The sequence below is a fragment of the Oenanthe melanoleuca genome, chromosome 9 (assembly GCF_029582105.1).
Source record: "Oenanthe melanoleuca isolate GR-GAL-2019-014 chromosome 9, OMel1.0, whole genome shotgun sequence".
Classification (NCBI taxonomy): Eukaryota; Metazoa; Chordata; class Aves; order Passeriformes; family Muscicapidae; genus Oenanthe; species Oenanthe melanoleuca.
The window spans coordinates 15,803,859-15,816,479 of NC_079343.1; the positions used below are offsets into that span (position 1 = coordinate 15,803,859).

General features: G+C 45.0%; 1 protein-coding gene across 1 annotated transcript in view; it reads left to right on the forward strand.

Moving 5' to 3' along the window:
* The window catches only part of LOC130256962 (multiple epidermal growth factor-like domains protein 6), a 191,591-nt gene that overhangs the window by 157,665 nt on the left and 21,305 nt on the right, over positions 1-12,621 (forward strand). Inside the window, exons 22-25 of the mRNA XM_056499137.1 lie at positions 4,211-4,339; positions 9,993-10,121; positions 11,742-11,870; positions 12,365-12,490. Coding sequence (XP_056355112.1) covers positions 4,211-4,339; positions 9,993-10,121; positions 11,742-11,870; positions 12,365-12,490 — 513 coding nt within the window. The remainder of the gene's footprint in view (positions 1-4,210; positions 4,340-9,992; positions 10,122-11,741; positions 11,871-12,364; positions 12,491-12,621) is intronic.

Consider the following 12,621-nt stretch of genomic DNA (forward strand, 5'->3'; position numbering starts at 1 on the left):
ACTGGGAGACTGGCAGGGTTTCCTTCTGGCAGGGATGTGCTTTTTGCTGTCCTCTTGGCAATCCACCCACGTTGGCCAGGCTCTGTGCCTTGCAGGCAGAAACTCACAATGAGCCCTGGCGCTGCAGGGTCGCCTTGGACTTCAAACATGCTGCTGATGCCTCAGCCCGTGGCTGGGAAGGACTTCTCCATCATCACAGAAATGTTGGAACTGAGACTTTTGCAGCCTTCAAAGTCCTCAGAGAAGGCAGTCCCTTACAAAATCTGATTTTGATTGATATTAATAGTTAATATCACCCCTGCACAGTGATGGTGTTTGAACCTACAGTTGTTGCTTTTGGTATTTTGCTTTGTGGCAGCACGGGATCTGGATTCAAGCTGAAGCTGCAGAAATCCAAAAATTTGCCTTCTAATTTTTAGTTTTCATTTGGGGAAAGCTTTTCCAATTTTGGTGGGAAGCTGCTGTTTCTTTTCATTAATTTGCTGCCCTCAGTATGAATTAAGGCTTCAGAGGGTACGAGCCCTGTTGCAAAACACCACTTCAGTGATCATTTCCCAGCTTATTTGCCACAAATTTCCATAATGTCTTATTAATATTAATTGGAATTGTTAATGTAATCTTAGTCCTTGCTGAGTCTCAGTCTATCTATATCATCTGTCAGTAACACAGATAACAACCAAAGCCCCATCATCACCCACCAGCACAGGACAGTTTCCAAGCTCACCCATAGCAGGAGACACTTTTGCTCCAGGGCTGCTGTTTCATGAGACCTTGCTGTGAATTATTCAGGAGCCGACTGAACCTATGTGCTCTGAGCCACAGGATGCTGACAAAAGACCTCACACTCTTCAAAGTACTTTTGTCTGTCCATCAGCATCTCAGTTCTGCTCTGCCCTGAGTCACCTTTGATCAGCTGCTCTTCATCTGGTACCACTCAGTGGTACTGCTGCCTCTGCAGTTGTGCTGTGGTCACATATAATAATGATGGGGAAGAATAAAGCTATCAAGGCGCTCTCTGAAAGAAAATTAGACGTTTCTTGAAAGTCATGCCTGCTCCATCTTTCAGCCCTGCTCAGTGCTTTGTGAAAATGAACCTTGTGAATCTTGTGACTCTTTCAAAGGAGTTTCAAAAGCAGCAAAACTGTTTCAGTTGCAGAGAAGATAACGATTGCAAATAAGGCTGAAAACAAAATAATCTACAAAGAAATGTTTTCAGTCTGTGAGAGCAATCTAGGAAAGGCTTCCTTTGAATTTTCTTGAAAGCAGCAAGTGATACAAGCGGAACACTGATGAAATAATGCGTGTTTCTTCACAAGGTCTCGCATTACCAAAGGAAAATGAATAATTTTTGGTGGATGCTGCTAGCAGTGCCACCAGCCAGCTTCCATATCTGAGTGGAGGATGTTATGTGCTTGGGCAGAGGGTGGCAGAGGGACACTGGGAGTTCTGTCTGTTCCTCAACTGAAGCAACAGTCAATGCCTCTGCATTCCTGGGCTCTGCAAGGGCAGGGATCACAGCAAAGGCTTTTTAAGTCCTTTCTGTCCTGTTTGAGCACAGACAACCTGAGTATCTTCTTCAGAAAAGATGCTTCTGTGTTCACCCACTGCTGCAGGGCTGGGGTTATAATGCAATTCCAGCTAAACAGGCAAGGTGAAAAAAACCCAACCAAAAAAAAATCCCAACCCCAAAACCAGTCATTATTGTGATAAAAAGGTATCAATGTTTCCCTAATTAAATGTAAGAATCTGCCATGCAGGAAGCCTGAGCTATGGGCTCCTGGCAAACCCAGAGGAATCCAGGTGTGCCTGATTCCCCAGCCACACTCACAGCTCTTTTACAGATGTGCCAAGTGAGCTGGGACACCCTGCCCTGCACCAGGGCTGCTCCACTCCTGTTTGGGAAGGTAATTGTTGTAATTGATTTAATTCTGTCAAGTGCTGAGCATCTGCTGCTCCCACTTTGAAGGCTGCAATTGCCTTCCCTGTGCTGTAATTTTGTTTAATTCCCTTCCCCACTGCTCTCTGGTATGTGCTGTATGACCCAAGGCTTGTGTCCAGTTTTGGGATTAGGCCAACAGAAGAATTATCCAGTTCATTGATTCATCTATCTGAATATCCCAAAATGCCAGACAATTAGTGCACTAAGTGGAGGCAGCAGGAGTCTCAGAGCATTCCCACAATAAATTTATTAGTTGATTTATTAATAACAGCAACATATCACCCTTATGGAGCACTGAACTTGGCTTCTGCATCTGAACTGCTGGGATCAGCACTGCCAGAAGATGGACAGACTGGACCTTTCCCTTGGGATTTCAGCAGTTAATCATTACCATAGGAGAGCCCAGCAAGACTGCTGTTTTGCTGAGATAAAAGGGGAAAATGAGCACAGTGCATGTTGAAGAATAGCTGACAAGGCTGTGCAGCCCCTGTGTTAAAGAAGAACTTTGTCAGCCTTTGAAGTCAGTGAGGGTTCAGCAGGAGGAGCCCATCCTTGTGCTGTGCTATATCTGCCACTGAAGCAGAGTAAGTGGGGAATAACAGATTAAACCTCACCCTGGTGGCTCTTCCTTGGTACCAGCTCTCTTCTGGTGAGCACTGATGGATGCTCTATTATCATGAAACCCTTTCCCTGTTTTCCTGAGGCAGCACAGACCTGGGAAGGGCAGCAGGTTTCCCTCTCATCTGCCAGGGAAGAAGCTGCAGTCTGGACAGGACAGAGGGAAGAGCAGCCTTTTGATTCTGAGTGGATGAAACAACCATGTGTAGTCACAGGCTGAGCAGCAGAGCAGCCAAAGCAGATGTTCAGTGTTTTACACTGTCACTGGATGATGGTTCAGGTTTTCCTAAAGCTATGGATGCAGAATTCCCTCCACTTGTAGCCAAAGCAGCCAGCACTGCACAGGGCTGGAGAACTGCATTTGCATCTGTGGGAGAGGCACAGGCACAAAAAGCCTGGGCATGAAGAAGCCCCAGGGCAAAAAAAAAGGGACAGAAGAGTCCAACAGTGGAAGATGCACGTGGAGAACTCACTGGAATATTCAAGGCCAGGTTGGATGGGGCTTGGAAAGCAGCCTGGTCTGTGGAAGGTGTCCCTGGCCAGGGCAGGGGTGTCAATGGCAGATGATCTTTAAGATCCCTTTCAACCTAAACCATTCTAACCAGTGTTACTCTGACCTGTAGAGAGCTGTGAATTAGTGTAGAGGGTTGTTGGTCAGTGTAGATGATCATTTTAAGATTCCATTGGCAGTCCAGTCATTCTGATTTCATGGTGAGAATGTGAGGATGAGATTTTAAATATAAGTTTATATTGAACAAGGACAAAGAGATAAGTTTTACTGAACTACTGCTTATTTCATGAACACCATCACTCCTGAGTTTGATTGAGGGATTCTGTGAAAATAATGATGTACAGTTGTGTATCTATAGATTTGTTATTACTTAGTGTAGCATAATATATGCACTTATCTAGCATACACAGAGAGGTTAAATTAAGGCTACATAGAGAATATATTTTTAAACTCTGTATAGCAGCCTTAGTGTTCTTGTAATGCAGCATTTGGGGTACGATGTTGCCCACTGACAAGCACTGATCCTTATTTTCACTGCTGTCAGCACTGATAAAGATAAAAATTGAATCCATGGGGCTGCTTTTCCTTAGTCCAGGTTCAGTTCCAGATGTAGGTGCAGAGCTCCTTCAGCCCCCTGGGGTTGTTTTGCTATGTTTAATTTGTCTTGGTTTTCCCTACTCATTCACTTTGCCAGTTTTTCATTTCAGCACTGAACTAGGTTCACTGTTAAAGAATCTTTAGAAAAGTGTCAGGACAGTAAATGGGAGCAGAAGTTTTGCATTTCCAAAGGGGGAAAGGTCAGCAGGGATGGCCCTGGAGTCTTGTATTATGTTGAATTATTTCCTCTGTCCATTACAGAGGCACAAGGAACAGCTTGTGTGAACCCAGCTCCGTTCTCTCACTTATTTTATGGCTTTTCAATATTCTCAGCCCTGTTTTCCTGTGCAGAAATCTGTTGCTTGTGTAAAAGGGTCACATTTTTCCAAGATACATGTAGCAGAACTGGGCAGGCTTAACCCTTGATGCAACTACAGCTCTTAAGCATCTGTGAAAAGACGAGATGGAGTTTATGCAGAAAAAAAAAAAAAAAAAAAAAAAAAGAAGCAGGAACTGTGCTAAAAAGGAATGTTTTGCATTTCCAGCTTGTCCAGACGGATTCTTTGGGATTGACTGCCACCAGGTGTGCAAGTGCAAGAATGCTGCTGGCTGTGACCACGTGCTGGGCTCCTGCCACTGCCTCCCAGGCTGGCTGGGAGAGAGCTGCGAGCAGCGTACGTACCCCCTCCCAAACCCAAACCCCAAACCCCAAACTCCCTGGGAATGGGGACAATGCCCTGACTGGGATACCCCCTCCCAAACCCAAACCCCAAACCCCTAACCCCAAACTCCCTGGGAATGGGGACAATGCCCTGACTGGGATACCCCCTCCCAAACCCAAACCCAAACCCAAACCCCAAACTCCCTGGGAATGGGGACAATGCTCTGACTGGGATACCCCCTCCCAAACCCCAAACACCAAACCCCAAACTCCCTGGGAATGGGGACAATGCCCTGACTGGGGTACCCCCTCCCAAACCCCAAACTCCCTGGGAATGGGGACAATGCCCTGACTGGGGTACCCCCTCCCAAACCCCAAACTCCCTGGGAATGGTGACAATGCTCTGACTGGGGTACCCCCTCCCAAACCCAAACCCCAAACCCCAAACTCCCTGGGAATGGGGACAATGCCCTGACTGGGGTACCCCCTCCCAAACCCCAAACCTCCCCTGGCAAGGGGACAATATCCTGTCTGGGTTAGCCCCTCCCAAACCCCAAACTCCCTGGCAATGGAGACACTGCCCTGACAGGGTACACCTTCATACAGCTCACCTTCCTTCCCAAAGATGCCAAAAAAACGAAACAATTTTTGGTGGCTGTGTAAAATCATCATTTCTTTTTAATTTTTTTTTTTTTTCAACTCATCAAACATGGTAAGCATCAGGTTTTAAATAGCAGAGCTGTCTCCTGCCATATGACAACTCCCTGCTTTTTTATTTTTGTGTGACATTAAGAGATTAAATGTTGTGTATCTGTTTCTGGTCTATCTCATCTAATTATCAATTATAAAGTGTCAGATTACAAATGCACAAGATGGGAAAATCAAAGCTGGGACTATTTTGTTTTTTGAGCATGACAAAATAGTTCTCAAAATAATTATTAGAAAAGTTACTTGTTTTAAAATAAATGTCAGCTTTCTAGATGTTCACAAGTATGGATTATGCCACAATTTTTAAGCTTACAAGGTGCTTGTGTATATCTAGATATACAGAATTGGCTATTCAGGGAAATTTTTCATTGCATTTCATGGGAAATCAGTTTATTTTCTTTAGCTGCCTGGCATTGCACATGGAGATCACTGAGCCTACTTGCAAAATTGAGCAAATAAGTGTTTTTTTTTAAAAGATCTTCAGGTTTTAGCTTCTCAACTTCGTTGTTTTCCTTTAGGATGATGTCATGGTCTAAGCTTCCTTTTGAAAATATGAGTGCTGTCTGCAGGGCTGGGGAGTAGAGCTGGGCTCCAGGGCAGCTCCACAATGAGCCAGCTCTGTTATTCTGAAGGGAACACTTCTTTAATCCATAGGTCATGGCTTTCTGCAATAGAAAGTGATTTAATTTAGAAAATAGAGAGAAATGTGGCTTGTATAGAGGCAATGCTGTTCTCCAGCCATACACTATTTTATCATCAGCCCTGTTTGAAGGCAGTACTTGCTCTTCATGATATTTTCCCCTCATTTTCCCCCCATACTCAACACAGCCCATCTTCTGAGAAGGCTTCTCCTGCAGAATCCCCTGCTCTTTTGTTTACAGGTGGGTCAGTTCTGCTGGATCTTCCCAATTTCAGACACTTTTCCTAACATCCCACTGCAGTATTTTGCCTCCTCATGCCCTCCCACAGGAACACCTGTCCCTGCACCTCCCACCACCTGAAGATGCTGGTGGTAGCACAGCCTTTGAGTGTAGATTAATGGACTGAGCACAGAACAAAAGCAGACAGAGCCACTTACCCATCCCACAGATCAGAAGATGTGCTGCTGAACAGAGACAATATTTGATTCTTAGTTACAGCCTGTTTTTCTGAGCCACAATGTGTCCCCTTGCCCCTTCCCCAGTCCTTAGGATCAGGAATGGGAAGCTTTGCTACATATTTCATTAAATTCAATTAAGAAATGCAGCTCCTTCTCCGTGGCCTCTGATGCCATGCTCTACTCACAGTAGGGAAAAATATTTATTATCTTGTGCCAGAGCCATTAGAGCTTTGTGCTGGGTTGATTTATTCCTCCTGCTGGTGAAGGTGCCACAGCCCCCGAGGCCTCTGAGAGTGAGAGAGAGGGGTCAGTTAACAGTGCAGGGTGTCTCCTCCTTTTCTCTTGGCTAAGTGAGGGATCTTCATTTTGATTTTACAACTGGACCTCATCCACACAGCTCCAGAGCAGCTCAGATCAAGGCAGCTTTGGGTGGGAGACAGCTCAGCACTCCCCATGCTCCCAGGGTGTTTAATATTCACCTTGCCTGTTCCTGGGACCTGCCAGCTCCAGCAGCTGGAAGGACAGCACTCGTGTGGAAGTAATCAGATTGCAGGCAATGTGCTGGAGGATATTGAGGAATAATTTTGGCATCATGGGATTTGAATTGATCCTAAGCCAGCCATGCAGTGAGTTTTATACTCTGCTATCTAATTACAGGCAATACGGACAGTGATGCCTTTTGTTGAAGCTGCCTAATGCTTTCCATTACCAGACTGTGGGTTTCAGTTGTTTGAAAATGGATTATGTTAATCTGGGGTGAAATCTGCCAAGCAAGCTCTGCCTCAGCTTCAGTTTGTGCTCAGAGATTTTATTTGGGGATTTTTTTGAGCGTCCACCTGAGGTATTTTAGGTTTCCAAGAAAGAGGCTTAGGAAAAATATGTTGCCTAGTCTCTTTCTGGTTTTTTGGGTTTTTTTTTTTTGGTTTTTTTTTTTGGTTTTTTTTGTTTTTGTTTTTGTTTTTTTTTTTTAATGAACTGCTTCACTGAGTGCTGTGATACCTCAGTGATACAGAAGTGAGGACCTGACATTTGTCATTTCTCTGTGATAGAGATGTAACCTTCCTTTCTGGATGCTCCATCCCTGGAAGTGTTCAAACCCAGGTTGGATGTAAGGAGCATACTGATCTAGTAGTGGCATCCCTGTTCATGTCAGGGGGTTTGGAAATTGATGATCTTTAGGGCCCCTTCCAACCCAAACCATCCTGATTCACTTCAAATTCATCCAAAGTTTGCAAACTTAAAAAAAACCAACCAAAATCTCATGCTGCATATGGTCTGTAGCAGATGTACACAATTCAACATCTGAATTTTGCCTTAATTCTGTCAGTACTAAGCATGCCTATTTCTGGAGCTGTTGGAGCTCAGCAGAATCTTCACTGAAGTGGCTCCTTGTGGTTAAAAAGAGACCACACTGGATTGAAAAATAAATAACTACAGAAAAATTTGCTCGGCCAGAGGCACTGATAGCAGGGGTTTGACATTCCATGGTGTGTGAGCACTTGAATTTGTAAATTCCCTGTTCTTTTAAAGCTAAAGCTTCATTTTGTGGAGAATAATCCACAGGAGTCACTTGAAATCAAAACTACTGGACACCCTGTAGAACATTAGAGCCCATCATTTTCCTGTGCTCCTGGGCACTTGTGATGGCTGTTGACTTCTAGCTGGAAGAAAAGTCTTCAGTTTCATGTGTTCCTTACTCTGCATGCAAAAAGGGATTTTAAAGACTGTAGACAAATAAATCCTCCTCTTGCAGAGGAAAGACACCAAGAGGAAAATATTGAACCAGGAAGAAATTTGTTAATGTAAACCTTTGGATTAAGTTATCCCTTTTCTCTCATCATGAAGATAGAAAAGCCCCAGGGATATTTGTACATTCAGTTGTGGAACTCCAAGAAATAGCTCCAGTACATCATTTTTTTCCTTAATCTTCAGAAAAGTACTTTGAAAATCAGGATTGTCCCACCAGGAAGCAAAAAAAAAATTGTGTCTACCCAGCAGAATAGTTAAAATTTTCTTTTCCATAAATTTCTGCTTTCTTATCAGAATTTTCACTGAAACACTCTATTGTCTTCTTGGTAAGTGTAACAAGCTTTGCATACATATTCCAAAAACCTCACACAAACAACTGGTGACCAGTCAGGGGATCTGGTGATGAGCTGGTTTTTCCTTTGGCTTGGTTGTGCTATAGTTCTGGTCTGTATTGTGGAAATATTTAGTTCTGCTCCCAAAGATTGAGCCAGAGCTCTGTAGATGTGCTGAACTTTTCACTTGGCAACCAAGCTTCATTTGCAGAACAAACTTTTAGCTGTGATGGGACTGAGCTCCTGCTCTTTCTTGTGGTTTCAACGTGGACAGGGTCCAAGTGATGACAAGAACAAGCAGTGTGGAAAAGAAGTCCTGGGAGAAATGGTGTCTGAGAACCAGGCTGGGAAGCTGGAAGCCCTCAGATGAGGAGAAAAGGGCTGAGAATGGGTCAGAGATTGTCAGTCAAGTTCACCTCCAAGATCAAGGTGGTTCCACACCTCCCTTCTGTCCCCAGAGACTTGCTCTCCCACAGCGCTGCATCATGTTCACCAACACCCTGAAAGGCAGAGAGGTTTGCTGAAAATTCACTGTTTGGCTGTGAAAAGTGGGAGATGTCACATTCAGTGAGTGCAGGACACTCTCCTGGATCAGGGATCCAGGCCTTTTTTGCCTCTCCAGTGCATGCCAGAAGTGCTGCAGGGATGAGAGGCTCTGACAGGAGCCCCTGCAATGCAGAACAGAAACCATGCGAGGAGGAGATCCAGCTCCATCAACCCCCTCTGTATCATTTTGGATGCTATCTGAAGGAAACAGGCTAGCAGAACTGTCTGTTTTCCACCATCCAAAGCTATCCAAATCTCCAATGCAATGGAGACTGCAGGAATTTTATCACTGCCATTTTTCACAGGCAGCAGCACCGATAGCAAAGCATTTGCTTGCGAGATGACTGCGTTAAGTTTTCACCTGGGAGCCAGCTGCTTAACCAAACTCATTGAAAACATCACCCCTCTCTGACCAAAGAATGAGAGTCTGGGTGAGCAGAGGCACCCAGCTGTGAAAAATGAACACTGAAAACAATGAAGTTGTCAGTTCTCTTACCAGGATGCAAATAAATACCGAGGCTGTCAGGCTGGCAGTTCTGCTGGACCATTAATTTAGCACAAAGACATTCTGCAGAGCAGGAGATGACAGCTGATCCATCACCCCCAGTGATCCAGCCCCTTGATAGAAACCTCTTCAGAATGGGCTGTGATGCGTATTTTTAACCCACATTATTAAGTTAGGCTTTCATAAGACACATTATCTCTAAACTGCGAGTGTTGCAGAGCAGTTTCAGTTTATGTGATCCTAATTTGCTGAAATTTTTTTAAAAATACCTTTTGCAGTTACTGTATTGGCTGCTATTATGGACTTAGTGCTGAGTTAACAGTCAAACTTGATGATCTTAAAGGTCTTTTCAAACCTAAATGATTCTATTATTGTTTCTAGAGTCAGACATGGTTAGTGTATGGGGTTTTATGTATATGTATATATGTCCAGGGATGGTGGAGTCACCATTCCTTGAAGTGTTCAAGAAACTAGTTGGCACAGCACTTTTTGGTTAAAGGATCATCATGGTGTTTGGCTAAAGGTTGGACAGATGGTCTTGAAGATCTTTTCCAACCTTAATGATTCTATGATTTTTTTTTATGGACTTAGGCACCCTTATGATGTGAAAAGTGTTATTGGAACACAGCTCCAACCTGATTTCCCTGGCACTGCATTGTGTCTCACCCTTGCTCTGTGCTCCCTTGGAAGCTTCCTGATGGGGTTTTATGGAATTCTGTCATTGCAGCCTGCCAGGGGAGCAGCTATGGGCCGGGCTGCAGGAACACTTGTCACTGTCACAACGGAGCTCTCTGTCACCACGTAACCGGGACGTGCCTTTGTAGCCCAGGCTGGAAAGGAGCCACCTGCCAAGAAGGTACTGTTGGAAATTCCAATCCCTGCCTATGGATTATAGGAGGGAAGAATAAAACCTGTGTTTGGGAAAAGCTCCCTGATATTTTAGCTCTCAGCTCGTTGCCCTGTGTTGTCATTGGGTTTGGATCTGCAGCGACGTGAATTGGTCCATTAAATTAATCCATGTAAGATCCCAGTGTGCAAAGGGCAGAAGGGTGAAACACCCATAAACTGGAAAGAGAGCTGATTTTGAAGGCTGATGAAGGGAGAAAAGGTCCATAAAACTCCCAATTATGACGCAGAAATGAAGCTCTGTTTCTTTTCTATGAACTGCTTTACTGTCCCATGCACCAGACTGATCCTCGGCATTACCTTGTACTGTTCCAGACAGAGCCTAAATCCAGAACATGTGAAAGGCATTGAGCCTTCCAGCCTTGGCAATCAGACCCATACAGGAGGCTCAAACACAAGCCCAGCTCCACAGAGCCTTAAGGAGAGGCTGGCAAAGAAAGGCTGAACTGCTCATCCTAATCCATTCATCCCAGGCAGTTGGAAAAGTCTGTCCATCCCCATCTTTGTTCTGTGCCTTCCCCACAAGGTCTCTGAGATGGCAGCAGTACCTTGGAGCTGGGAATGCTGCTGTGGGTGCTCCAGGGTGAGCAGGGATTTGCAGTCACCACCTTCACTCAGACTCTGCCCTTCAGCATCCCAAGAGGATTGTTAGGGAAAGGGGATGAAAGCTGGCAGGGGTAGAGTGATATTTAAATTTAGCACATTCCCCTTTTAAAACTCGTTATGAAGAGGCCTTTCCATGATGGATTTAAAAATGGGATTTAAAAATTTGGAACAATTTAAAAATTTTTTTTGATGACAAGTATGGCATGACTTGCATTTTTGTTTTGTCCAAAGGCCACAAATACAAAGCAAAATGAAAGTTACAAAAGATGTTTCAAACACGCCTTTTTAAATACATGTTTGGGGATTTCTTTTCTCTTTGAAGTGAGGAGGTAGAATAATTGTGTGAGGCTTGGGGAGCCATCCTCTGGTACCTGTGCTTTTCCAAAGTGAGAGCTTGACTGTTTCCATCTTGAAGAACTGTGACTCTAGCACGTGGCAGAGGTGTGTGGTTTTTTTGCCAAAAAGTTAGGTTTTATCCATAGAAACTTGTCATAGGAATTAATAGACTTGCCTAATTAAAATGAGCTAAATGGTGAAATGTCACCAGCCAGCTGTGGGCAGCAGGATAAGTTAGAAAAGGAGCTGTGATTTTAAGAGGACTGTACAAATTCTGAGAACAGGAAATCAAGAACTGCCCTCCTCAGTGTTGAGAAAGCTGGAAGGAAACAAAAATTGGGTTTTGTAGGTACAAACAAAAACTCTCAAGATTATTTGGTAAGTCACTAATTCACTTCATCACCTACTTTGTTCCAAGACTGGTTGTACAATGGTCGGAGTAATTCCCTATTGGTTGTGTCCCCATTTCTGCTTGGTTGTACCTCCCACAGCATCTCCCAGGGCCAGCATCTTCCAGGGCCAGATGATTCCACCTTACAGAAGGGCTGTAATGTGGGAGAGGTGGTGTTGAACCTGTGTTCTTCTCCTGCACTTCCTGATGGAAGGTTTTCCCTGCCTCCCTTCACAGCTTGTCCCCCCGGGTGGTACGGAGCAAACTGCCAGCAGCGCTGCCTCTGCCACGGCCAGGCCACCTGTGACCCTGTGAGTGGCCAGTGCCAGTGTCCCCAGGGCTGGACAGGGACAGCCTGTGAGCTGGGTGAGTGTCACCACCTCCTCCACCCCTCCAGCACCTTCTCAGTCACTCTGAAAGGATGGTCAGTTGGGCTGGGGTGTGGTTTGGGACAGGAGGGAAAAGGAGATAGAAGGATGGAAAACACCAGCTGGGGAGAAGTTAAAAAACCTGGGGTTGTTTAGTCAGAAATGAGAATGCTGAGGGGAGACATGGTATTGGTACTTGGACATATCCATGGTGCTGGGAACTTGCTGGGCAGAGGAGAGGAATAAGCTATTCTTTGTCCCTTGGGAGCTGGGAAGATAGGCAATGAACTTCCTTTAAGGAGAAAGAAAGAAATGCTGAAAGAGGAAAATGGTATATTACTAGAGAATTTTGTCAAAGGAGGCTTCAAAGTTTCCTTCCCTGAAGGTTTTTAGGCCCAGTTTAGGTGGCTCATCATATTGCAGAGGCATGAGGGAGTTCCTGCTGGGGTTTCTCCAGCCTGGCCCCCCATCAGCCTCCCCATCCTGTTTCAGAGTGTGAGGAGGGGCAGTTTGGAGAGGGCTGTGAGCAGAACTGCAGCTGCCACCACGGGGTGTGTGACCATCCCTCGGGGAGGTGCCTCTGCCGCGCCGGCTGGACCGGAGACCGCTGTGACGTTGGTAAGGGCAGCTCCTTCTGCAAATCCTTCATTTCAACCACCTGCCATTTCTGCCAGTTTTCTATTTTAAATTCCCAGTATTCTGCAGGCCAGTCAGGATTTATGCCCTCTCACCCCATCTCAGACCCACAG